This window comes from Mus musculus, chromosome 14 (assembly GCF_000001635.26).
Source record: "Mus musculus strain C57BL/6J chromosome 14, GRCm38.p6 C57BL/6J".
NCBI classification, from domain to species: domain Eukaryota; kingdom Metazoa; phylum Chordata; class Mammalia; order Rodentia; family Muridae; genus Mus; species Mus musculus.
This window is the reverse complement of record NC_000080.6, coordinates 3,329,470-3,356,835: the sequence shown is the minus strand read 5'-3', so window position 1 is coordinate 3,356,835 and position 27,366 is coordinate 3,329,470. Positions and strand designations below refer to the sequence as shown.

Here is a 27,366-nt window from a genome sequence, read left to right as displayed (position 1 = left end):
AAATTCCGGGATCCTGTGACCCTGAGATTCTGGGTGTGTCACAGTTCCTGAGAGACAAGTTGCCTGTGAGACTCTAAGATTCTTGTGTGACTAACTCCTGGGATTCTGGGATCCTGGGATTCTAAGATCCTGGTCATGATAGAGTGAGTGTGTGGAGTGGAGCCTCTTCTTTGGGCTGTGGGACTGTCCTCTGGGTTTGTACCCAAGGTAGACAAGTGCTAGAGTAAACATATGCAAGAAATGATGCGAGCAGTCCTGGGACAGGTGGTGAAAAACTAAAGTTATTTAGTCTCAGCATCCAGAGTAGAGTGGTAGAGGCTATGGCTCTTCTTGGTTGTTTGTCATGCTATTGAGCAGCCACCTCCTTATGTATTGTCCCTGATACAGATGTTGCATGAAAATCTATAGATGGCCAAGAATCTAAACTTGCTGATACTCAGTAAAATCTACAGTTGTTAGGTTTATCATCTTGTGATATTAGGATATTTGATCTCTTTGTCTATTTTTACTTGCTGTAAAAGGAGCCTAGGGGAGCTCCTCATAACTCTCTGTGAGTGCTCAGCATAGCACATTCCTGGTTTGGTAATGTTTTCAATTGCAGGGTTAATCTGACCCCTTACAAGAGGATTTGTAGAGTCATATAGCACTTAACTATAACAACCTTTCTAGGGGTCAACTGATTGCAGACTGATAACAGCCACGTTCCCCTTTTGGTCCTCTACTTAAGCTTGTCTTAAACTTGAAATATCCTAAAAGTTACTCTCAAGACTTATTGTCCCCAAATGACAGATGAGTCTGACTTGCTGTGTCCCTTTCAAGTCGGGTAACAACGATGATTTATAGGCTATGTAGTATATAAATTGCCTTGAATCTGCACTAGCTCCATTATGTTCATAGCAGCCTTAATTATGATAGCCAGTAGCTGGAAAGAACCAAGATTTCCATCAACAGAGGAATGGATACATAAAATACGGTACATTTGTACAATGAAGAACTAGTCAGCTATTAAAAAGAATGAATTCGTGATATTTTTAGACAAATGGATGGATCTGTAGGATATCATCCTGAGTAAGGTAATCCAATCACAAAAGAACACATATGACATGTACTTGCTGATAAGGGGATATTAGCCCAGAACCTTGGAATACCCAAGATACAAATAGCAAAGCATACAAAACTCAAGAAAAAGGAAGACCAAAGTGAGGATACTTTGATCCTTATTAGAATGAGGAACAAAATACCCATGAAAGGAGTGACAGCAACATAATGTGAAGCAGAGACTGAAGGAATGACCATCCAGAGACTGCTTCACCTGGGGATCCATCTCATAAACAACCAGAAAAACCAGACACTACTACGGATGCCAACAAGAGATTGCTGACAAGAGCCTGATATAGCTGCCAACTGAGAGGTTCTGCCAGTGCCTGACAAATACAGAAGTACATGCTCACAGCCATCAAATGGTCAGAGCACAGGGTCCCCAGTGAAGGAGCTAGAGAGAGGACCTATGGAGCTGAAGGGTTTAGAGCCCCATAAGAGGAACAACAATATGAACTAACCAGTACCTCCAGAGATCACTTGGACTAAACCACCAAACAAAGAAAACACATGATGGAACTCATTGCTCTAGGTAAATGTGTAGAGGAGGATGGCCTGGTTGGTCATCACTGGGAGGAGAGTCCTTGGTCCTATGAATGTTCTATGCCCCAGTAGAGGAGCATGCGAAGGCCAGGATGAAGGGAGTGGGTGGGTTGGGGAGCAGGGGTTGGTGTAGTAAACAGGGGATCTTCAGAGGGGAAACTAGGAAAGGGTTTAGCATTTGAAATGTAAGTAAAGAAAATATCAAATAAAAAAGACATTTGTTAGGATTTTATAGGATGATACCTAATTACAATCTTCATTGTTTTTGAATGATGATTTTGGCAGACACAGGTGAATCATAAAGTAATAAAATGAACATTGAAGGACCCCCACAGAAACCACTTGCAATTACCAGTGATTGTATATTTGAAGGAACGCAGAAGCATACACTGCTGTGTTTTCTGACAGCTTTTTATTCCCTTAGACTATGCTTTGATTTAATGAGAGCTATTACAGAAATACTGATGTATTTGCCATTAATGCGTTCAACACCATCATCCACAGGATTTTCACAGTAGCTAAATATTTGACAGCAACGATGCAGCATGGGTAAGTTTTCCATCATTAAGTTCCTATCCAGACAGTTGGACAAACTCTCCATACTGAATGTATGAAGGACTTTGTAGTTAAGTCCGGCTCAGAAGAAACTATGGAGCCCAAGTCCCATGAAGAGTGCAGAGATCCATCTGGGTCTGATATCTGTGGGCTTTCATGATCACACCTGAAATAACAAGGCTCTTAGAGTGAAGAGTTGGAGATCACTGTGTTAGTCGTAAGAATAAATGCAATGTACTCAATTGTAACTGAAAGCTGACAGTCAATATGTACTGTGTATAACCTTATCAAAATATCAAATGAATTAAAAGAACAATAAATAACCAATAAATAACAAAACTTTGAATGAAAACAAGAAAAAACAAATAACTAAACTAATCAAAACTCAAACCAAAATCAAACCACAAAAATTGTGCAAAGCAAAATTCTTAGTCTGCTCATTTTGTAGCACAGGCTTACAGCCTGTGGGTGTCCTTGGCAACTTAGTAGAAAAGTAGTTCCTGGAGGTAACAAACTTTGCAGGAGAAATTTAAGCAACATTCTCCTTTTGGAGTGTGGGTCTGAAGGATATGGCCTCCCAAGTCAAAGCAGAACACATGTTGTAGACTTGGATCCAAGGTTTTACAATTTTGTTGACTGATCTCCATGTAATTATTGATGATGACCCATCAGGAAAAGATAAATTTGCACTCAGATTCTTCCTGGATGCCCAGCAGCTCTTGATGTGTCTCAGCATTTCTCTGAGTCCCTTTAAATGTGCACTCTTCCTGGGCCAGAGGCTAGATGAAATTAAGGCCTGTTCATACCAAAGAAACAAAATAAAAGAGGAGCATACAGCCCATTACAGCCATGGTTATTAGGGATGAGAGGCAACAGTGGTGTATTTCCTGTGCACATTCAGTGCTCTTCCTCCAGCACTTCTCTTTGAGGGAGATCATGTCGTGGTCTGTGCCATGTTCTGCTTTCTGCTGGACTATATCACACTTAGGGAAGAAAGAAACAAAGGCCAGTTAAGCATTTGTAAATTGAGCTGTCTCTCCCAGAACAGCTCTATTCAGCTGGACAAACCAACATGTCCTATCAGCTAAGATCATAACGTGCATCCCAAGTGCCATAGAGCACCTGAGCTTGGAATTCTTTCTCACCTATTAAAAACTGCTAGAATTTCATGTGTTTAGCAAATTATATTTTATATCTTGGATATCCTAGGTTTGGGGCTAATATCCACTTATCAGTGAGTACATATTGTGTGAGTTTCTTTGTGAATGTGTTACCTCACTCAGGATGATGTCCTCCAGGTCCATCCATTTGGCTAGGAATTTCATAAATTTAATCTTTTTAATAGCTGAGTAGTACTCCATTGTGTAGATGTACCACATTTTCTGTATCCATTCCTCTGTTGAGGGGCATCTAGGTTCTTTCCAGCTTCTGGCTATTATAAATAAGGCTGCTATGAACACAGTGGAGCATGTGTCCTAAACACATGAAACTGAAGAAGAATGAAGACTGAAGTGTGAACACTATGCCCCTCCTTAGATTTAGGAACAAAACACCCATGGAAGGAGTTACAGAGACAAAGTTTGGAGCTGAGATGAAAGGATGGACCATGTAGAGACTGCCATATCCAGGGATCCACCCCATAATCAGCATCCAAACGCTGACACCATTGCATACACTAGCAAGATTTTATTGAAAGGACCCAGATGTAGCTGTCTCTTGTGAGACTATGCCAGGGCCTAGCAAACACAGAAGTGGATGCTCACAGTCAGCTAATGGATGGATCATAGGGCTCCCAATGGAGGAGCTAGAGAAAGTAGCCAAGGAGCTAAAGGGATCTGCAGCCCTATAGGTGGAACAACATTATGAACTAACCAGTACCCCGGAGCTCTTGACTCTAGCTGCATATATATCAAAAGATGGCCTAGTTGGCCATCACTGGAAAGAGAGGCCCATTGGACTTGCAAACTTTATATACCCCAGTACAGGGGAACACCAGGGCCAAAAAGGGGGAGTAGGTGGGCAGGGGAGTGGGGGTGGGTGGATATGGGGGACTTTTGGTATAGCATTGGAAATGTAAATGAGCTAAATACCTAATAAAAAATGGAAAAAAAAAACTGCTAGAAACTGAACTGTCAACTACACATTATACTGGAGTTCTAAAAAACACCACATTTCCCCAGTTGTGCGGGTACATTATATTGAGTAATAACATTGTAGCAATGTTTGAATGTGAGTTCAAGAGAGATGTGTGCTACCTAGAAACCATGTGGATTCCTTATGGGGTGGGAGCATGCCCTGAACTGAAGTGAAGGCTATGATTATTTCTCCAGTCAGGAACCTCACAGGGTTCCTCTTGTCAATCTTCTATCTGCAAATAACCAGAGACACCATACAACACAATACCCATGGGTAATTCATGGTTCCTAGAATCTGCAAGAGTGTGCTAAATAAAAATATTCCCAAGGCTGGGCAATGAACCTTAAAAGTGATGGTCATGAAGAAACAGAACAACACCCCTGTACATCTATGACTATTGCAGGGCATACTCTCAAACACACATAATATTTGTGTTTATGCAATACAAGCATATTGTTTTGCAGTGACCTTTTTAGTTTCGTGGTTAATACAAATATAAAAATCTCCCAGGATACTTTGCAGGAATAAAAAAACAAATCTTGAATGGGAAAGGTACTTAGTGGGCATAGCATATAGGCAGCGCAATCAGTGATATGCTTTCCACTCATAAAACGGTCTGGGAATCAGGGTTCTTGTCCTATTATCCAATCTGGCTCAGCAAGTTCCCAAGGCTGTGTAGAATAGGTTTGTTTCCCAGCCTAGGCTCACATGTTGGTGGTGGACCAGGCTCTTGTTCTTGTTCCCTGTTTCAGACTTGTCCTAAAGTAAACAATTTCTTCCAATAGGATCTCCCTTTTCCATCACCTAACTGACTTGGTGTCCAAAGGCATGAGCCCAAAGTAATAGGAACTGTCTACAACCAGGATCCAAAAGAAACGTTTTCTCCCCAGAATGTGACTGTGTCAGGGCTATTTTGAGTAGGATAAGGCTGACTAGTTGAAGGACAAAAGCTTGCATGGATTATCTCACACTGAGTTCATGGAAGGGCTGCACCACACAGGGCCTTTTCATCCTTCAGCAGATGGACATCAGGATAGCTTCTCCTTCAGGGATGCTCTGAGGACCACTATAACCCTGAGCACCCTAGACTCTGTGGATAACTCCTCCTTGTTCTGGAAGCACTGGGTCAAAGTGGACTTCTTTTCCACTTTCTGAACATGGCTTCTAACAGACATAACCAGTTTTATACTACCAGAACTGTCTGAAGGTCCTCATTTCTCTCAGCCCCCACTGAGGCTGATTGAGACACAGGTCGGAAAAACCATGCATACACAAAAAGAAACACACAGACACACAGTCACAGACACACACACAAGCACACGCAGACTTATTCACATAAAATCATAACTGAGCAGAAAACAATGAGGTATCTGTTATGGTTCAGGACCAAGATAATTCAGACTATGCAGAGGTAATGTTTCAAGGGAGACCCAAGGACTCTGCGATTATTTTAGAGGAAGAAAAAGCACGAGAGAAGCGGGGTCATAGTGGCACACTCCTTTAATCCCAGCACTTGGGAGGCAGAGGCAGGCAGATTTCTGAGTTTGAGGCCAGCCGGGTATACAGAGTGAGTTCCAGGACAGCCAGTTTGAACAGAGAAACCCTGTCTGGGGGGAGGGGGGGAGGGAAACATCTAACAATGGTCCAATTTGGGGGCATATATTAAGAAATTTTTTCATGAAGCCTCAGAAATCACACACCAAACCTGAGCCTGTGTGAAGCCTTTCTATCATCTCTGGTCATCCAGCCAACTCCAGACTCTAAGGCCCAGGAATGACCACTCCAACAGCACTCAAAGAAAATTGAACTGACAAGCTGCTACTCAGGCTCTCTCAGTGTGAACCAAGATATATGAAGCCTGAAGAGACCATTTTGAGATAGAGCAGAAAAGGGGGAAATAGAAAAGCCGCCAAAAGACAGTAATGAAATCCACTTATTTGTCAATTAAACTAGGCTGTCATCCCTGCAAACTATTTCCTACCTAGAATCTCACAAGTTCCCTGTAAAGCAAATGAGCTACAGGCCTTTACTTCTTCCCTCAAAGCTCTTGCTATTCTCAAGAAGGGCTCCAACACAGCACCCTTCAAACTTAAGGCATATAGTGTTGTGATGTCTAATCAACCTATCTCCCTTAGTGATTATAGCAGAGCAGGAACATTTGCATTCCAAATATGCAGTTTCTTGAACCAGGCTACCTCCACAGAGAGCCCTGTAGATGATCACATAAACAAACACTTGGAGGAGACATAGGTGAGTGCCTGGAGAAGTTGGTGGACTATTACATTTGATTGTCTATGTTTATGTTTAGACATGAGGGCAATCTGCCTCTGATACACATCATCCTACCTGGTGTTCCTTGGCACTTGGGACACAGATGTTCTTGCTGGCCTCCTCAGAGAACCTCTTTTCTTCCCCACAGGACACTTGTGGCCAGCCTGCTCCACCAGCAGCCTTCTGTTCTCATTCAGTAATATCCTTACGTTTTCGTGGAGTTGAGTGCACTCACGGAGGAGGTGGTCCTCCTTAATGCTGATCCACAAAGAAAAATTGGTGATTCCCAGCCAGATTCCATTGGCTTGCCACTCCTACAAGTCCTATGATCCCTGCAAGGGCCCTGATTCCCAGACAGCCCCCAGAAGAGTCCACAGTTACATAGGAGCACCAAACAGAGGCAGGTCATATCAAGATACCAGCCATATTCCATAGGACTCAACAAACTTCTAAAAACCCTGACACCAAGAGTACACCATATACATGACAGAAGAGGAAATGTTCCTCATGGTTGATTATAGGTCTGTGGTACCATAAAACCTTCAGCAGGGAGAGGGCTTAGCCCCTCTGAGAGAGGTGAGACGACCAAACAGGTGTGCAATCTTTACATTTTTGTTGGGAATCCTAGATCTTTTAATCTGTGGTCAGAAACCCAGAGGTTCAGGGTTCCTGGATATTCCCAGCGTGGTGGAAAAGTTTTCTATGTAGAGGATCTTGAATTTGGAAGAATAAAGATTGGAGGGTCTTGGACACTCTTCACACTTAGGACACCTGTGTCCAAGAGGTACAAATCCAAGACCCTTGCCTCAGGGCAGGGTTCCTAAATAAAAAACAGATAGCATAGAACCAGAACCCTTGCTTTTGTTCAAAGTCCTAAAAGGACAGAAGCATTCCCTGCCTAGTTCTGGGGGTCTCATTTGTGTCACTGACTCACCTGTAGGAATAGTTATCTTCTATCAGTTCCTTGGAGTACTGCATGGAACCAATTATGGACTGGATCATTTTATTCATATCCAACATTGTCTTCTCATGTTGTGATTTAATGATGTTGAATTCAGTGTTCATCCTGTGGCATGGCCCAAGAAGCAAATAATATGCTGAATTAAGGAATCAATAATCATGTGCAAACAGGCTATATCATGTACTACCCAAGCCAACTGCATGCCACATCCTGGCTCATTCAAACTGGGTCCCCTAGGTGCTAATTAAACTTACTATCCTGGGCAGAGGACAGCAGAGCCAGGAGACCAAATGGAGCTAGCTGACCTTCAAGGGCTTCCCAGGCAAGCATGTAGGAATAGAGTACTTCTATGACAATTTTACACTACACTGTGCCACAGGCAAGGGTCCAGTAGATATCTGTAATGACTTTCCTCTTATTTTTAAGGCAGGGATTCTCATTCCTTGGTTCCTGTTGTTATGTGAATTCCCAGAGGACACAACTAGTATTTACAGGAGAAAGGCTTTATCACATCTCCTCCAGGAGATTCCTGTGTGACAACAAGGAAACACCAGGAGCAAACTTCCCTGGTGATCACTTTGGACCTCTATGGACTCAACACTAACAGGACCTGCAAACTGTGCATCACACAAATCCTCAGACCCCATCAAAGGTCCCAGAGCCCCAGTCCTGAACAAAACACACGCAACTATGTTCACACACACAAACACAATTAGAATGCCAAATAAATCCAGACAGGTGCCATCTCTCAGAATATAATGAACAATATCAGAGTAAAGCCTTGAAGCCTGCAGGCATTGCATTCACACACTGAGAGACAGTAAGTGTGAGCAGGACAGTCTAGCTGTTCACAGCAACAATCAGAATGCAAAAACCCCAAGGTCAAGTACAAAAGAAGATGATAATAAACACACAGCACCTTGTTTATCCAACAATTAAACACCTGTCAGGGCTACTTAATTGAATGATGGGAGATGACGCACTCCATTCATGGAAGGAAATTGGGTTAACAGATGGCACAATACAGTCAACAGGGTACTGGGCATAATTCCTACCTGTAGTTCAAATCCTCATACATGTAAAGGTTCAGGATTCCACACATTTCCTCCATGTCATTGCTGATCTTCCTCATATCCAATTTCAGTTCTTCTAGTTCATTTCTTTTGGATCTCTTCTTAGTCATTTTGGAATTTTGGGTTGAAGTATTTCTAGCAGACCCTGCAGATAGGTAAACACAAAAGAATTTGCATACTTGATGGCCCAGGGGCAGGGGAGACCATTCTGAGTCCCAAGAAGAAGATGGAGGGAGAGAAAAGATAAAGACAGTGAATTCCTAAAAGAGCAGAAAAGCTATCTTCCAGCTGGTTTGCTAAGCTATGTTCCTCTTCCTAACCACCATTGTCAGACATATGCCACACTCCCTGTTACAGGCCCGGTTGCCTTGAAATGTATAAGCTGCCTCAGACATAAAGATATGGGGAACATTGTCAGGTCATATCAGATGGGACGCAGGGAAATCCTGAAGTTCATAGTGCTTAGCACTATCAAGCACTAATTAATCGTGTGTCTTCAAATCCAAAGTGTCTGAGTCCTCACCACATGACATGACCAGGGGAGCATCCTTCTCTGTTCTTTTCATCAGAGACTCAAGTTACCTACAGTAATCTGGAAGATGAAGTGCTTCAACTCCCTTCCATGAAAGGACACACTGTTATTCTCATAGTGCCCACTCCTGACATTTTTTGCTACTCAAAATGAAATTAAATAGATCCCAGAAAAGTAGCTGCAGGTTTGTCAATTCCTGGCTCTGTCAAACTCATCATCAGAAATTCTTGACTCTTTGTCTGACATTGACAAAGTCCAAGGCTTCATCTTGTAAGACCTAATCCTGGAAGGCCCAGCTCAAGCCTACCTCTAACAGGAAGTTCCCCAACTCTGCCCAGGACTCACTGTGCCTTCTCCATAACCATTTCCTTCTTCCTTTTTCATGAGGAAGGATTCCCTCTTCCTTCTCTGTTGGTCTGCTCTCTCCTTCATCGCCATTCTCTTTCTGAAATAGCCTGAGCAGCCAGGAAAACATTCCTGCTGGTAATCCCAGAGCAAACAGAAGGGATGAACCACAGGCAGTTGCTGTCACCACAACACAGGTGACAACACAGAAGATTCTAGTTCTATCCTAGATACAAGAGATTCTCCAAGGAAGGCATTACTGATGATGTCACTAGCAACTGCCATGACCTACCTGTTAACTAGTTCTGCCCAGCTTGGTCCTTTTCTGGGGTGCCTCTCCTGGAGCCTCTCATGGACCCGTGGGATCCCCTTTGGCAACCTCTCCTTCCAAAGCTGGAGAATTCTACTGCTTCATTAGATGTCATGTGCTTTTGAGGGGGAACGTTGGTTAGGACTCTGACATGCTTAAGAGATTTTGTTGGCACCCAAAACTCTAGGGACTGTGGATGTAGTAGATGTTTCACAACAGCAAATATACCAGCTGTGTCAATTCATGTGACATACACTCCAATTTCCCAGGGTTTTCCTGTCTCACAGAGGCAAATATCTTTCTCCTATAGGTTTAATTGTACAAAACATGGACAATATTTTCTAACGGTGTATTCCTTGACAGAGGGCATTTTTTCATATATATATACATGAGTTTCACAAAATCTCTGGTTTACAACCCTATCTTTTACAAACTTGCTGTCCCTTCTTCAAAACATTATCCTGCACATGCTCCCATTCTCAAATACAACCAGACAATTTAAGTGGGCAACAGAGAGTAGTGGTCATCCTGGACTGTACATTACTGCATTGTAGCCTCATAGCAATTACTTCTCCAATATCTGTCTTCCAGAATTGCTAAGTTGAGAAATGAGGGTGTTGCAGGTTGTAACGTCATACTGTACTCACAGCAAATATAATACTCAGAAGGTAGGGCTGGGAGTGCAATGACCTGAATTGAGATGAAACCTCAATTTTAATGTGTCTATAAGGTCAGGATGCTGTCCCTTTGGCATTATCATCTCTGGCTTTTGTGTTCTTATGCTGGCTTTGCTGAACCTGTGCCACCTAACCTCACAGATTTAAGAGTGAAAAATCATGTATATCTTCTTTCAGAAAACATCTGAATTTCACTACCTTCTTGAGCCACACAATATCAATATTCAGAGCTCAAAAATCAGGGGGAGATAGGTGATGGCTTCAAAGATGAGGGCTTTTTCTTACAATTAGGGCGCATATTTTTTTCCAATGTGATTTTTCCTTTTCTCTTTCACTAAGGGTGGCTTGTGTGTTTGCTGGCCTAAAGGGTCCTGGTTCCAACAACATGGGGCTTACTCTATAGAGGCTCAATTTTACCAAGAAAAGGATTGTTGTAGAATCATGTCGTGACAGCAAGTAGTTCAACTACACTGTCTTAGGTCCAGCTGACCTGGTATAGGACTGACGACCTGAGCTATCTGAGGAAAGGAAGCAGCATGCAGTGTCACACAGCTCTCTCTGATGCAAACTGCTGGAATTGGAATAGGGATGTTTGTTTGTTTGTATGTTTGGTTGTTAATTATAAAAACAAAAAAAGTTAGCCACAGTTGGTACATGCCAGTAATCTCAGCACTCAAAAGGGTTTTAAACAATTGTTGTTGTTTGTATTCCTGTTGCTTTTATTGGTTTTGTTTTGAACTCTCCCAGCTATTTGCACTGGACCCAGAATATTAAGCCCATGCTCTGTACAGTCCTATCATTTATGTTAATCAGTGATTTTATTCTTAGCAACCACTCCTGAGATGATCTCATTACTCACTTTCAAATAAAGAAAACAGTCATACAGACATTAGTTAACTTGTATGGTCTCACGTAATCAACTCATCATGACTGTAGAGTGCCATTCCAATCTTTGAAATACCCAAGCTTCTATTTTTGAGATGTCAGGCATCTGTGGAAGACTCGCTATCTGGTATGGTAGGGGACCTGGAATGGCTGCCACCTGAAGGCCAAAACTGCCCCTCCAGTGCCTCTGAAGCCTGAGGCAGAGGTCAGCCAACAACACAGGAACCCTTGGCCACAGCCAGTTCAGGACTGTACTTTGGATGAGCCCTGAGACCTGGATTAACAGAGGTTTCCAGAGTTCTGGTAAAAGTGAGCACAAACACTTCGACTTGAGGAGAATAATGGATCTATGGGACAAACATCTTTCTTTTTTATTTATCTTTGCTATGTTCCTAGTTTATGTCAATACCAAAGGCACCCTACTTTACAACATCTATTCTCTCTGGGTGTTAAAGTTATTGCCTGTGTATACACACTAGAGTTACTAGAACAATACATTCTGTCCAATTTTTTTAAATAATTAAATATTTTTTATTGATATCTTTTTATTTATTCACTTTACACTCTGCTTTCTGCCCCCTGACACCTATATTCTTTCCCCAATATTGCTGGCTGCTTCTTTTCTGAGGGAATATGTGGCAGCTATCTCAGGTCATCCCTTCTTCTACCAAAGCTGAGTGACCCTGTCCTGGAGAAAGGTGCTGAGGGTGCTGGGAATGAATGACTTCTGCTTGGCTTTCTTCTTGTTCCACTTGGCTGTCTTTGAGCAGTTCTTGCAGAACTGTCCTTGAACTTGGTACTTCATCCTGATGGTCCGTAAGAAGCACTGGTTTTATTAATTATTCTTGAGATTATATTTCCATCAAACCGAATCCCATCAGTATACTAACAAAGACAAAGGAAATGAGATATGAGACATCTATTCCAGGAGTTTCCAATTGTTCTCAGACCAGCAGTAGAGAAGCCCACAAAGCTGGCAAAGGTAACTGAGGTCACACAGGGACCTGAGAGCATACTGCTGCTTTCCTAAAGAATGTTCTAGAGGATTATTATATCTAAACTCCCATAGATTCGTGTGCACTAGACACCAAAGGGCTCAACATACTTTGCTTTTGTCACTCAGCTTCTCCAAGTATTAGAAGTCCCCCAATTTAGAGGGATTTGAAGGTATAAATAAATCCCAGTGGCTAGAGGTACCTCAAAACAATGTGTAAGAACAGAGAACTGCTTGAGAATCAGAAAGACAAGAGCAAAGTCATAGCCCAATAAGAAAATCTGAGTAACAAGCCATCAAGTGAAAACTGAAAGTAGCAGGCCATGCACCAGTAAGGTTGGTCCTTGGCTCTCAGGTAGATCTATCTGAAAATTTCTGAGGAACTCCATTTTGATTTCCAGAGTTGCCATAGCACTTTGCAGTCCCACCAGAAATGGAAGAATGTTCCTCTTTCTTCAAATTCTCACCAACATATGCTTTCACATGAGTTTTTTTGATCTTAGCATTCTTCACTGGAAAGTATAACGCTGGACACCACCTCAGGGTCATTTTGATATTCATTTACCTGAAAAAAAAAGGACGTTGCACACTTCTTCAGTGCTTCTCAGCCATTCAAGATGAGTTGTTGTGAATGTTGTGTTTAGTTCTCTACCTCATTTTTAGATTGTGTTCTTAGCTCTTATGAAGGTTATCTACTTGAGTTCTTTATAACATAACAACAGAACCTGAGGAAATCCAAAACATCATCAGATCCTACTACAAAAGGCTATACTCAGGAAAACTGAAAACCTGTATGAAATAAACAACTTCCTAGACAGATACCAGATACCAAAGTTAAATCAGAATCAGATTAACGATGTAAACACTCTCATTTCCCTAAAGAAATAGAAGCAGTCATCAATAGTCTCCCAGCCCCAAAAAGTCCAGGACCTGACGGGTTTAGTGCAAAGTTCTAGCAGACCTTCGAAGAAGACCTGATTCCAACTCTCCTTAAACTATTCCACAAAATAGAAACAGAAGGCACTCTACCCAATTCTTTCTATGAAGCCACAATTACTCTGATACCTAAACCACACAAAGATCCAAGAAAGAAAGAGAACTTTAGACCAATTTCTCTTATGACCATGGATGCAAAAATACTTAATAAAATCCTCACAAACCGAATCCAAGAACACATCAAGACAATCATCCATCATGACCAAGTAGGCTGGATCCCAGGGATGCAGGGATGGTTTAATATACGCAAATCCATCAGCGTAATTCACAATATAAACCAAATCAAAGAAAAAAACGCATGATTATCTCATTAGATGCTGAGAAAGCATTTGACAAAATCCAATACCCATTCATGATAAATGTCTTGGAAAGATCAGGAATTCAAGGCCCATACCTAAACATGACAAAAGCAATCTACAGAAAACCACCATCAAACTAAATGGAGAGAAGCTGGAAGCAATCTCACTAAAATCAGGAACTAGACAAGGATGCCCACTTTCTCCCTACCTATTCAATATAGTACTTGAAGTCCTAGACAGAGCAATTCGACAACAAAGGAAGATCGAGGGGATACAAATTGGAAAGGAAGAAGTCAAACTATCACTATTTGCAGATGATATGATAGTATGTATAAGTGACCCTAATAATTCCACCAGAGAACTCCTAATCCTGATAAACAGCTTCAGTGCAGTAGCTGGATATAAAATTAACTCAAACAAATGAATGCCCTTTCTCTACACACAGGATAAACGGGCTGAGAAAGAAATTAGGGAAACAACACCATTCACAAGAGTCACAAACAATATAAAATACCTTGGCGTGACTCTAACTAAGGAAGTAAAAGATCTGTATGATAAGAACTTCAAGTCTGTGAAGAAAGAAATTGAAGAACACAGAAGATGGAAAGATCCCCCATGCTCGTGGGTTGGCAGGATTGATATAGTCAAAATGGCTATCCTGATGAAAGCAATCTACAGATTCAAACTTCCAACTCAATTCTTCACTGAGTTAGAAAATGCAATTTGCAAATTCATCTGGAATAATAAAAAAAAACCTAAGATAGCAAAAACTATTCCCAACAATAAAAGAACCTCTGGGGGAATCACCATGCCTGAACTCAAGCTGTAGTACAGAGCACTTGTGCTAAAAACTGCATGGTACTAGTACAGCGACAGACAGGTAGATCAATGGAAAAGAATTGAAGACCCAGTAATGAATCCATACACCTATGGTCACTTGATCTTTGACAAGGGAGCTAAAACCATCCAGTGGGAAAAAGACAGCATTTTCACCAAATGGTGCTGCCACAACTGGCAGTTATGTAGAAGAATGCAAATTGATCCATTCTTATCTCCTTAAACAAGACTTAAGTCTAAGTGGATCAAAGTACTCCACAAAGAGACACTGAAACTTATAGAGGAGAAAGTGGGGAAAAGCCTCAAAGATATGGGCACAAGGAAAAAGTTCCTGAATAGAACAGCAATGGCTTGTGCTGTAAGATCGAGAATCGACAAATGGGACCTCACAAAATTGCAAAGCAAAAGACACTGCCTCTGGTGCATTCTGGGGGTCCAGTTTCCTGAGGCTGCCTGTTTACATTCTTTCTGCCAGACATCAGGACTTCAGTCATTTTCCCTCTACCAATACCAGATCAGGTTTCCCTCTCCCCACACCAACTGCCCCCTACCATGTTAGGGAGGGAGGGAAGGACCTGGGAGGGAAAGTGATCCTGTTTGTTTAAAAATGACTTTCATTATGATGTGTTAGACTTAGGACTAGCTCTGGATGCTGTATGCTGGCTCTTATGGGACTCTGTTACAGAACACTCCTCTGAAGTGCTCTAGGCATCCCTGCAGCAGAGGCTCTGCCTGGGTTCATCCAGCTACCTCCTAAATCTTCTCTATCCAGAGAACACTATTCACTAGAAATAGGCAGAAACTGCAGAGACCTGGGTTCAAGGGTGGCAATCTCAGGTCTACAGGCAGTATTTCTCAATAAAAGTGTAGTTTCTTCCAACCATGGTTATGCACTCCTTTAAATCCCATCACTTAAAAGTTATAAACAGGAGGATCTCTGTGTGTTCAAAAACAGCAAGCTCATAACATATCAGAGAGTTTGGAATGGAGGAAGACACTCACTGAGTATCAAACATAATGTTTCCTGGACAGAAGGTCCTGAAGACTAGATCCATGTAAACTCTGATGTGTTCTCTTTCTGGCTGTGACCATCAGGTTGTCCATGAGCAGAAAGAAGCCCACAAAAGTCACTCCACAGGATCCTCCCAGGCTTTGTTCCTACTTCATCTGAGAGACAACCAAGCAAGACCAGATTTTTTTTTTATTGCTTGTTCTTCTTCTGCATGACCAGGTCCTTCTGCTCAGCAGTACTATAGCCTTTGCTCCAGACTATCCTGTTCCTGATAATTAGAGTATGTGTTCTTAGTGGAGGGGTATAAAAAAGCATGCACACACTGGAATAAAAATGCAAGTGTTTACAAAGGATACCAGTGGTTGATGATCAGCCAGGCAAGCAAAGCAGCCAGCTTCTGGGGGAAAGAGCAAACAGTATTTCAAGACAGAGGCTGAAAATGAAACCCAATGAGATCTTCTAGAAAATGAAGAAAATGCATGAAAAAGTGCATGAAAAAAAACCCACATGCCTATACTATACAAAAAAGAAAATATACACACACACAAAAACACACATATCCGCAGCCTATCCACCACACACAGAGTATGTAAATGAGAGCAAAATACCAAAAAAAAAGCACCTCGTGCTGCAAGAACACATTCGTTTAGTTATAGCATACCAGCAATTTGAGCGGTATCTTACACTATGCTAAACAAAAGGTGGAAGATACAATTGCTATGGTGAGCATGCTTTGCTTGGCCAGACTATGCTGAAGTGGTTGCATAAAATTTCCTCTTGCAATCTTAAATCTCTGACACCATGTCCCTAGCTTGTCAGAATCCCTACCCACATCCATAGTCATCCAGTCAACAGGAGAATGCAATCTACAGAAAAGGAGAATACTCCAGCCTCATTGACAAAAAACATGGCTAACACTCTGCTAGTCAGAGTTCAGTCAGTGTGAGTCTGTCCTGGGCAGATTAAAAAGATTGTCTTGAAATGTAGACAGCAAAGATGAGAAATGCCACATGTCACCCCAAAAAAGATGACATCAAGAACTGCTCATTTGGCATTTGCAAAGGGATTCCCCCCACCCTTGCAAGCTGCTTCTCACATGTGAATTATATGACTGATGCCAAGCAAATAAGCCACAAGCCCTGACTTCACTCACTTAAAGCTCTGTGCACTGAACCCTGTAGGCGTGTGGTGTATTATTGAACTGTACTCATCTTTGGGCTGAAGTATTAAGCAGAGGAGGATTTGCTTGCTGATAATCCACTTTCTCACAAGAAGCTCATTCCCCAGAAATATTTGTGCTTGGACATAGACCTGAACAATTGGCTGTCATGAGGTATGTACTTAGATTGCTGTGTGGATGAGTAAGATGATGGATGAAAGCACAGGTAGGTGGATGAGCTCGTCTAGAAGTTACAAGGGCAGATGGAGCTAACCATTAGCCTGACAAAGCTGCCTGTCTCTACCTGTTGTTCCTGACTCTGGAAGTCACTGGCCTCTTCCTATTGGTCCTTATGGAGCCCCTTTAAGTCCCACAAGTACTGCAGCACCAGTGCCTCATCTTCCAGCACTTTCTTATTCCTGTGCCTCCTCAGCATGTCTACCTTCTTCTTCAGCTGATTCAGTTCCATCAGAAGGTGGCTCTGCAGGTTTCTGCAAACACCCAATGCATACAAAGCCCCTGCTATCCTTTTCCTATTAACTTATAAGAAACACCATCAACCCCATCAGATCCTGGTTCTCAGGAAGACCTAGATAAGAACTCAGGACATCTAGGTGAGCTGCACTCAGAAAGCAAAAACTAGAGAACAGCAAATTCCAGAAACACTCATGCTACTTCCAAAAGTCCCAACACTAAGAGGGATCCATGTTTCCTAAAAAGAAGAAGTGGACTACAGTTGTCCCTACCTGTCCATCCTAATGGAGAAACATCACGAAGGAATGGGCAAAGGCACTATGAATTGGAAAGGAGAAACAAGGGGAACACTTGCTATATATGGGTCTGCTGGTAACTAGCTCTCTACAGATCCTGACTCAGCCCCGGGGGTCAAGAAGACCTCACATGATACAAATAGTTCTTCTGTCAAGACCAGGGTTTCTCAATTTACCAAATGCTGTGGATGCTTTAATGCAGTGACCTCCCAACTTAAGATTATTTTCATTGCTACTTGGGTACTATAATTTTTGTACTGTTATAAGCCATAATAGAAGTGTCTGAGATAAAGGATTGTCTGATACACAACCTCTGTGAAAGGGTCCTTTGACCTTTTTTTTTTACCCCAAAAAGTGTTTCAACCCACAGGTTTACAACAGAAAAATCTAAAGGCTCCTGTGTGAAGTGGCAGAAAGCAAGAACCAGAGCTCGAGAGTCTCCTGTGCAGGATCAAAAGCAGAGATGGCAATTCTACAGCTCATGTACTCCCAAGCAAGACAGACAGTTACCTATAGCAGCCTTTCTCTTTGCCAGGAATTCAAATGTCTCTGAGGCCTCAGTGTACACATTCTGTAAGCTCTGCAGGTCCAACATTACCTGCTTAGTCTCCACTTTCAATTTTTCATAGTAAGGATTTGATCTGTGGTTGGGCCTGGCCCCAAGAGCAAAGAGTCCCAAGAACACAGGCTTCAAGTGTCACCTGAATCCAGGATGGATTCTGAACTATCCAAGCTCACAGTATGTTACCTTCTACCTCCTATGTACTAGGATCATCTAAGCTTATTAATCTTGCTATCTTGTCCAAAGGTCTCCAGAGGCTGGGTGTCCAGGTGGTTAGAGTTCTGGTTGTTTGAGCTCCCGCATAGGCCTGGAGGGACAGACGAGGTCTCTAAACTCTCAGTAGTTTATGGCACAGGTGTGGGTATACAGAAACTATGAGGACATTTCTCCTTTTTTTTTTCTTTCAGAACAAGGACTCTTGATCTTTGGCCTAGTCCTATGAATTTGGCCAAACTATATAATCCACATTTCAGGGAGAATTACCCAGAATGAGGAGGTCATGGTGAATTCACCACAGAACTCAAATATTTCATCAAGTTGAACACATAATGCAAGTGCATTGTTGCTTGAAGTATGGTTTCCAGTCCTAAGCATTGGCATTGTCAGCAGACTGTAAGGCAGGCAATTCCTCAGGTCCTACCACATACCCTTATGACCAGAATATAGAGAGAGTCACACACACACACACACATGCATGCACACAGAATCAGGGTGTGTTTGCAGGGAGAATGAGAAAGTACAATTGAAATAGAATCCAGAGGAAATGCAGAGGACATTCTGTTTATAAGGCCCAAAATCTGAGAAGAGTATTAATGAGCCCAAGACCTTCCATCATGTATCAGGATGGACCAAATCGGACCAAGCTTTCCTGGTGATATAGCAAGCTTCAGCAAGCAACACCTGCCAGACAATTACAAAGCTTTGCAAACAAACAAACAACGAACTCAAGCAAGCAAACAATCAATCAAAACCTCACAGCAACTAATATCTCACTCAAACGGTCACATGTCAGTGCCTCTATCAATACATGCTGAGACATCACATCCTCTTCAATCCCTGAGTGGTAGGCTTTCATTTTCATATAAAAAAAATAGAATACCCTATGTCCGCAGCTCACTCCTGCTCTGACTTCAAGTTCAGCCTGTGAGAATGTTTAGCGAGAAAAGGTTGGGCACAGTGACACCCTGGAGTTACAGTCTCCCAGTACCATAAAATTTAATAAGAATAAATTGTAGGCCATACCATAGACCCAAGAAATTGACCATGATGTTTGACAGAATGAAAAATACCTCTTGTGCAAAGCTTTCTCACTGATGAAGATCAGGTGATCTTGTAGCTCATTTTTCCCACTGGTCATCGGCTGACTGATTAGACTTTCCACTTTCCTCACCCATCTTCTGAACAGGAGTGTTGGGGATGATGGTGGTACACCAGCAGCCCCTATGGGTAGATGAACACAAGTGAATATGCATACTGTCAAGGAACAGAGCATTGACAGAACACTGAGTCCTATACAGACATCTTACAAAACAGGAATCCATGTGACCCAGTCATTCCTCTTTCGCTTCACTTTGCACATGCATCATGTGACCAAGGACAGGATCCTCAGGCTTATTCATAGCTGCGTATGATTTAATTAGGCAGTACTGTCCATAAGCTTGTGGTATAGAAACCATCAGAAAATTATCATAGCCCACAAGCACCAAGATGGTGTGGAGATGCCCATATCTCCTGTCAGGTCACTCTAGAAACAAGACTATGGATGGAAAAACAGTGCAAGAGCACAACGAGTTCCCAGACTCACCAAGTCAGCTGCGTGAGAGCCCAGTGTGCCCAGAGTTGGCAAGAAAGCACCAGTCTCTACTCTGGCTCACTATTTTGACAGTCCAGTGGCTAGACTAGAGAACAAACTGATACCCACACCTGCTACCTATGTGGGCAACTTTTAGGGAACACTGTTCAGAGACGTTCTTCTGTGACATCTGAGAAATGAAAGGTCTTCCCTGGGAAGCCAATTTCTTTCCTTCTTAGGAGAGCTGGACAGACAGTTCACCTAATGGAGTCCCTGGGGTAAAGGACAGTGATGCCCAGCCCTGAGGTGCTGACATCTCACTCACAGTCCTCTGCCTGCTGCTGCTTTCACTTTTGTCCCGTTCAAACCCATTTCCCCTGTAAGAGCAGAAGCCTGAAACTCCCAGGACAACAGCTTTGGCCTTAAAACTTCATTGATCTGGGACAAACTAATGTCCTGTAATCATTGACAAATTCAGGATCCATGACAAGCAGGGAAGGCCAGAAGCTTCCCAGAGAGACTAACTACTGAGTCCCAATTCCTGAAGACCCAGAAACAGACTGTGGTCTCCTTCAGGAATTTTCCCATCTTCTGACCAATACTTATGGTGGCGCATTTTCAAGGACCATTTATTTCTTGATGCTTTGGTCTGAGGGTCAAGGGTCATCTTTCTTCCTCTCACTTGTGTCCATTCTTTCTCCTAAGTAGCATCCTTCCTCTAGCCAACATATCTATGGATGATTAGGAAAGGCAGTGCATAAAGTGGTCCAAGTGCAGTTGGTGTTGCCACAACACAGGTGACATCTCAAACCATGCCAGGCCTCTCCAGGATACAAAAGAATGTCTAGGGAAGGAACTGCTGATGTCATGGGGAGCTGACACTGCAACCATGCTAACTATCTCTCCTCACAATTCATGCTGCACTTTCCAGGAGCCACTCCTAACACTGAAGGGAATCCTTTCAGTACCTCCTCCTTCCAAAGACCTCCATTAGATTGGTTGGAAACTCATTACTAATTCCCCCATGGGGAACTGATTGTTTATTTTCAAAAATTTCCCCAGGAATGTTTCATTTCTTTCTCAAAATTCCCCTATTCATCTAAATGTGAAATAAAATACTCCTGAAAATTCAGATTAGGATGAATATGGATGCAGAAGGAACACCTGCCTCAAGTACTGATGCTTGGAAGCACACCCAGGAAGAGCCTGCAGGGCCTTGAACTCACAGATATCTACTTGTCTCTGAGTACTCCCAAGTGCTGAAATTAAAGGCAGGCAGAACCAGGCCAGGCATTCCCATCACCTCCTTTCTCTCCCCTACTTCAACTTGTGTCCCAACATTTTCTTTGGTCCCTACCTCTAATAGAAAGCAGGGCAGAAGGTACTTGGATTCTAGCTAATGGCTCTTTTACTGTCATTCTCTTATGAAGCCTGGACCACATGTGTGCTGTTAGTCAATATGATCACATATAGCTTCAAACATTAAAATATACCCTTTGTTACAAGATCCAATCTTCTTGAAACTCAAACTGTGTTCACTGAAAAATACATCATAGATGGGAGAGTGGGGAAGAGAGAGAGAGAGAGAGAGCAAATTCTTGCATACATGTTGCCACATGCCATGATAACACAGTAATCCCATTTAGTCAAGTTTGTATGGTAAAATATTAAATTCCCTATATTTAAATTTTAAGAAAGTTTTTTGAAAAACCAACTCAGAACTGGAATCCCAGTGAAAACAGGTTTGCTTTCTTTGTTGTTCTTTCATTTTGTTTTAAGAGAGTATGGATTTATTTTGTCTCAGAGTATAAATATATCTTGGTGGGAAAGGCATGGAGCTGGGTCTCTAGTTGTGGTTGCCAGAGCATGTACCAGCTGCTTGTTCTGTGCCACCTACTAGGAAGCAATGGGGGGAGGGGACACACACAAAGCTTGAAAATGAGAGTCTCTGAGCACACAGAGTTGGGGCTTCAAAAAGCTGTGATTCTACTGCTTAGATCTGATATCTCTCTCTCTCTGTGTCTCTCTCTCTTACTCTCTCGCTCTCGCTCCCCCCTCTCTCTCTGTGTGTCGGTGTGTCTGTGTGTGTCTGTGTGTGTGTGTGTGTTAGACAGACAGACAGACAGTGTGGCTTCTTAAAATTATATATAGACTAGCAATTAATGTTCTAAGTATAGCATGCCGCATGACGGTCATATCGATTCATTCTGAAGGAAACCAGAACTCACTTCATTCAGATTCTTGAGATCCCTGAATCAAAGTTAAAGACTCTGATTTTGGGGAATTTGATGATGCCTTGTACTCTGCTGAAGCAAGAGCAGGGCATGCAGTTTCAGGCCTGCCTGGCCTACCGGGTAAATCCCACAGCAGCCTGTCCTACAGTGTGATGCTCTGTCCCAAACATAAACAACACAGATTCGGATGGACCCAGTGTTCCTTCAAAACATATTTAGATTAAATCGTCAACCCCATTGCACCCCATGCCAGAAAATTTAACATTTAAAGCTGTTTCCTCTACTACATTCTTGCTTTCTCTTGAATACACTCCTCTTTTAGTCATTCAGGTAACACAACTTTCTTATGTAGTTATATAAAGCATTTGAAAAATCCTTAAATATTGTAGTCATTACACAAAGTTCTGAATAAAATCCCTCGTGAGAACTTTTTATGACACATACTTGGATAGATGTCAACCTTCAGCTATAAAGTAAGGTTCTTGGGGACAACGCTTGTCTGAGAGTTAACAGCTTGCCCAACAATCTCAGAACACGACAGGTGTTGGATAAGAATATGTGCTGAACTAATAAAATGCCTTAGCCACTTACATACGCCAAGTTTTGAAGAGTTCAACATTTAGCCACTGCTCCTGCTCCATCTCACATCTCTGTGAAGGTTTTAGCTTTAAACGTTCATGTTGCGAGACGAGTACTGAAGATTTTCTAGGAGAATAAGAAAGCACTCTGTTTCTTAGCACTTTGGAGAAGAAAGCCGGAGGTTCTCTAATTTTCTAACTGCGGTGAAGTCCTAGCATTCAGCACCCAAAAAGCACCACACATAACTTGGAGCTTCCCACTGTACGTGGTGGAAGCTGATAAGATTTTATATAGTAAAGTTCAAAACAGGTCGCTGGATTTCATTCCCAATGATCTAAAATGTCAAGACTGAATTGTATGTTTAACCAAGAACACCTTACTCCCTAATAATGATCGCAATAGAACACGAGCAGATGGGCTACCTAACGTGCAAACTCACAAAAACAAACGCAGTGGCAGATGGATCAAAGTCGAAGGACACTTGTGAAAGGTCAGGAAGCAGGAGGCAGTAAATTGTACCCTGGCAAAATGGCTGGAAGTCTAAGGGTAGGAAAAGAAGAAGCAAGCCTGGCCCCTGACCTACAAGCTCTCAACAGGCAGAGGGCGCACCTGAGCAGACTCAGGAAGTCCCTGGGACAACTTCACTGGAACAGCACCTCAGCAGGGATGAACCCAGAAATTTTAGACCAGGCTTTTGAGACAGTTCACAACGTCAATCAAAAACGAGTAAGAAATACATAGATAGGGTATGCAGGGCCAAAATTCATTGCCCACTCAAGATTACAAGGGTCTACGCAGGGCGGGGATTCCTGCGAGGAATCCCTGAATGGATGGTTGGATAACAGAAGGTTCAGTTTGAGGTGCAAGAAATAAGTTAATGGATTTTAGGGAATAAATCCAAAGACCCCGACTCGCATCTTCTCACACGCAACACTGAGCCCCAAAAGTGACTCAATCTTCGCGTGGCGTGTGCTGTGAGGTCCAGGCGAAAGCGAAGTTATCTGGGGCTGGATCCCTGGCCAGGTCCTTGACCCTCGGAACAGTTCAGGGCAGCCTAGGCTACCCGAGTCGGAGGCGTGGCTCTGGGCTTCTGGCAGCCGCGGGCCTTCCCAGGCGGCGGTCCTCAGGAACCTGAGTGCCCAGGTGACTGCCAGCGCATGGTCAAGAGGTGAACCCCCATCTCCTCCTGGCCGCACCCACTGACCGCGCAACCCAGCCCCCTCCACTTCCCTGGCCTCCATGCCACTCTAGGAAATAAAGTGCAAAGCTGAGAAAAGGATGAAGCGCGGAAATGGTCCTCTCCGGATCCAGAGGCCGACCAGACAAAGGCGCTTCGGGCTGGGAGCAAGGAGGAGCCAGGGCGCGGGAGGAAGAGCTGTCCCGGCTGGGAAGCAGCTGGGGACCTCATCCCGGACCGCTTCCTGAACCGAACCTGGCCGGGAGGGGGAGGCGGGGAGCAAGGACAAGCGGGAGGGGTGTGCGCGGGCGCGGGCGCGGTACCCACCGGTTCCTCCCAGGCTGGGCTCTGGGATCCAAGCACGGGGCGCACGTGCTGCGGCTCCATCCTGCCGGCCCGCGCCCGCTGACCGAAGGAGCGCAGGGACACGGTGCTCTCTGGCTTGGGACGCGTTCGCCCCCCCCCCCCCCCGCCCCCCGCGCGGGTCCCTCCCTCCACCACCACCTCCGCAGCCGCATGAGTGCAGCTCCATGGCGCGGTGGCGAGCGCTGGGCTCCTCGAGCCTTTGCTGCCTCCCATGGCCCCAGAATCTGCCACCCCACCCCTCTCCTGTCTCTGCCTCCGACCCCCTCCCCTTTTCTCCCGCCGTCTGCCCCTTCCCCAGCGACCCCTCCCGGCCGGCGGCCCGGGATGCATGTGACCCCCCCTGCCAGGCCATATATGGCGCTGAAAGGAAAGCAGCCACCAGGCGGTCACAGGCACCTGGCGGTGGTGCAGCTAAAAGAGGAAGCTTCACCAAGGACCCAGGCTCAACAGGAGCATGGGGATGTCAGGGGCAAGTAGCTCAAGAGGGGTGAGCAGGACCTGGCCCCTTTCCTTCAGGCATTCCTTGCCTCGGGTGCCTGTAGCTCCAGGTGGTTGCCTCCTGAGCTGAGCCTGGAGCCAATTGCCCAGGACAGTACCTGGCTTCAACAGAGCAAGGCTGTGCTTTGCGCCCCTGAGCTGCTCCCAAGCACCTATTCTGGCAGCTGGGATGTCTGGCTGGGCTGGCTGGGGAGCCCTGCTTTTGTTCATTTTCTATGGCTGAAAGATTTTGTGAAAAGAGAACCAGCTAAGGAGCAGGTCTGTGGTTCCCTGTGAGCTCTCAACTCAAATTAGGGACAGGGGCAGTTCAGAGACAGCTCAAATGTCAACTGTCTCTCCTGCTGCTCTCTGGGAAAAAGAAAATGAAAATTGCAACTAGCAAGTTTTTCAATCATCTTTTCTGAAATCATCTTTACTGGCAGTGGAGACAGTTTCCATCTAGTTGCAAACAGAGGAGTGACTGCGTTTGCATGGATCATTTCCTCTCTCATGGACTTCAGACTCCTGCATCTCCTGGCCCTTAGTCTGGTAGACAGATGCATTCACACGTTTTGAAACCGAGAATTCAAAACACATACTTGATCCAGCATGCTCCCACGTCATACTAACTTCCAAGGCTAATATTCCACTGGAGCTACACCTATAAAGGTCACTAAGGATTGTGGAGAGAGCTAAGCCACTGGATGGTTTCCAACTCTCACTTTCTGTGACTTGACTGACTAGATTTGCATTCCTGAATCTCTCCTTTAAAGGGCCTTGGAATGTTGGGTCTTCTTTGTTTGTGACTATGCTTTGTTCAGTGGCCTCTTACCTGCTGCCTAAGTAGCCTGTCCTTCATTTACTTTGAATGAGGGTTAAGTGGGGTGAGTGAGCAGTCTACAAGTTCCTCCCTTGCTTTTAGTTAGCAGCCAGATGATAACTCACAGATCTCCATCATTCTGACCATGCTGCCTTTACCTCAGCACTGGGATCACAGATGAACACTGGGGCTCACTCAAACCCAGCCCTTCATTCCTCTAGGCCAACTGAGCTATCCCAGACCAGAAGCGAACTGCTGTTTTTCAAGCATGTTGTTACATTTTTTGACTTTTCTTTTTCACTTGGGTGTCTGTGTCTGTGTGTGGGTTTGTGCACAGCAGTGTGAATTCTCATGGAGGCCAGAAGCATCCAGTACCCCTAGAGCTGGAGTTAGGAGGCACCCAGTGTGGGTGCTCCAAAGCAAACTCCCTGCTTTCAGACTCCCAAACCCATCTGGCAGAATGAGCAACCCAACTCCAAAAAGTTGTTCTCTCTCTCTCTCTCTCTCTCTCTCTCTCTCTCTCTCTCTCTCTCTGTCCCTGTCTCTGTCTCAATCACACACATACGTTATTTTTTATACTGAAAGAAAGAAAGAAAGAAAGAAAGAAAGAAAGAAAGGAAGGAAGAAAGAAAGAAAGAAAGAAAGAAAGAAGGAAAAAAAGAAAAGCATTAAAACTGGAAAAGAAGAATGCAGCTTGCCCAGGGACCTGTGTAACTCCCAGAGCCAGGGTTATAATCCAGATTGCTTCATTAATGTGACTACATATACAGCTGTTTCTATGTTCTAAATGTTCGTATCTCCCCAGTTCCCGTTGAAGTCCTAACTTGCATGAGCACCTAAGGAAGGGGTCTGGTTATGATAGCAGATTCTGTATAAATGGAACTGGTGTCTTGTAGGTGGAGGGGCTGGAGAGATGGCTCAGTGACTAAGAACACTCAGTGTTCTTCCTGAGGACCCACGTTCAGTGTCCAGTACCCACCTTGGGCAGCTCACAGCTACCTGTAACACCAGTTCCAAAAGATCCAATACCCTCTTCTGGCCTCAGGTACCTGCATGAACATGGTGCCCAGATAGACAGGCAGGCACACACTCACATAAAACAATTCAAAACATAAAGCAAGAAACAGAATACCATCTCCATTGTCTTATAACATTAAATTCTGTCCTGTATAATAAAAGTGTTCTCTTTGCTCCTGAATGCACAGTATAACTAGTTCTGTTTTTCAACTCTTCCAAGTCATTGTGTTTTAAGGATGTCCTAAAAATACGGTTTGATCTCACTACTACCAGACCATCCTAAGAGCACTACTTTTAGCATGACTGTTTTCATTCATTGTGTGTATTAATCAGACTAAAGGGCTCTAGGAAAGCCTTGCTGCCACCGCCCCTCCCCCTCACCTTATTTCCTTCTCAGGGAACAGTACACTTTAGGAGATTGTGGGGTGTGTCCTCTGTTCCACATTACCATCCACCTCCTGAGGCTTTGCCCTCATACAGAGGAGGGAAGTGATACAGAGTTTGGGGTGGGAGACAAAAAAAAGCAAGGAGGAGCATTGCTTCACAGACCTCTACAGACAGTGGTGTGTGTGTGTGTGTGTGTGTGTGTCTGTGTCTGTGTCTATGTGTGTGTCTGTGTGTGTCTGTGTGTGTGTCTGCATGTGTGTGTGTCTCTCTGTGTGTGTGTGTCTCTGTGTGTGTGTCTGTGTGTCTCTGTGTGTGTGTGTATGTGTGTGTCTGAGAATGTGCTTTTTACAGAGGAGGGAAGTGATATAGCGTCTCCTGTGGGAGACAAAAAAGGCAGGGAGGGGCATTGCTTCACAGAACTCTAGACACTGGTGTCTGTGTGTGTGTGTGTCTCTGTGTGTGTGTGTGTGTCTCTGTGTGTGTGTGTATATCTGTGTGTGTG

At 43.7% G+C, this 27,366-nt stretch overlaps 1 protein-coding gene across 9 annotated transcripts; it reads right to left on the bottom strand.

Annotated features, from left to right (window-relative positions):
* Window positions 1-2,036: 2,036 nt before the first annotated feature.
* Window positions 2,037-24,826, bottom strand: Gm2956 (predicted gene 2956). 9 transcript variants are annotated; one of them, XM_017316346.2, is made up of 8 exons: window positions 23,060-24,094; window positions 22,633-22,746; window positions 19,305-19,455; window positions 9,515-9,649; window positions 8,620-8,782; window positions 7,538-7,669; window positions 6,679-6,861; window positions 3,094-3,169 (listed from the first exon to the last, which is right to left on the bottom strand). In XM_017316346.2, the coding sequence occupies exons 4-8, from the start codon at window positions 9,642-9,644 to the stop codon at window positions 3,094-3,096; spliced, it is 684 nt and encodes a 227-aa protein (XP_017171835.1). In that variant the 5' UTR covers window positions 9,645-9,649; window positions 19,305-19,455; window positions 22,633-22,746; window positions 23,060-24,094. The 9 variants fall into 9 exon arrangements, with proteins under 9 accessions (NP_001365579.1, XP_017171835.1, XP_011243102.1 ...); NM_001378650.1 differs by lacking the exons at window positions 9,515-9,649; window positions 23,060-24,094 and adding an exon at window positions 24,125-24,267 and having other exon boundaries at window positions 2,037-3,179; XM_011244800.3 differs by lacking the exons at window positions 3,094-3,169; window positions 6,679-6,861; window positions 7,538-7,669; ... (1 more) ...; window positions 22,633-22,746; window positions 23,060-24,094 and adding an exon at window positions 24,125-24,815 and having other exon boundaries at window positions 8,760-8,782.
* Window positions 24,827-27,366: the final 2,540 nt, after the last annotated feature.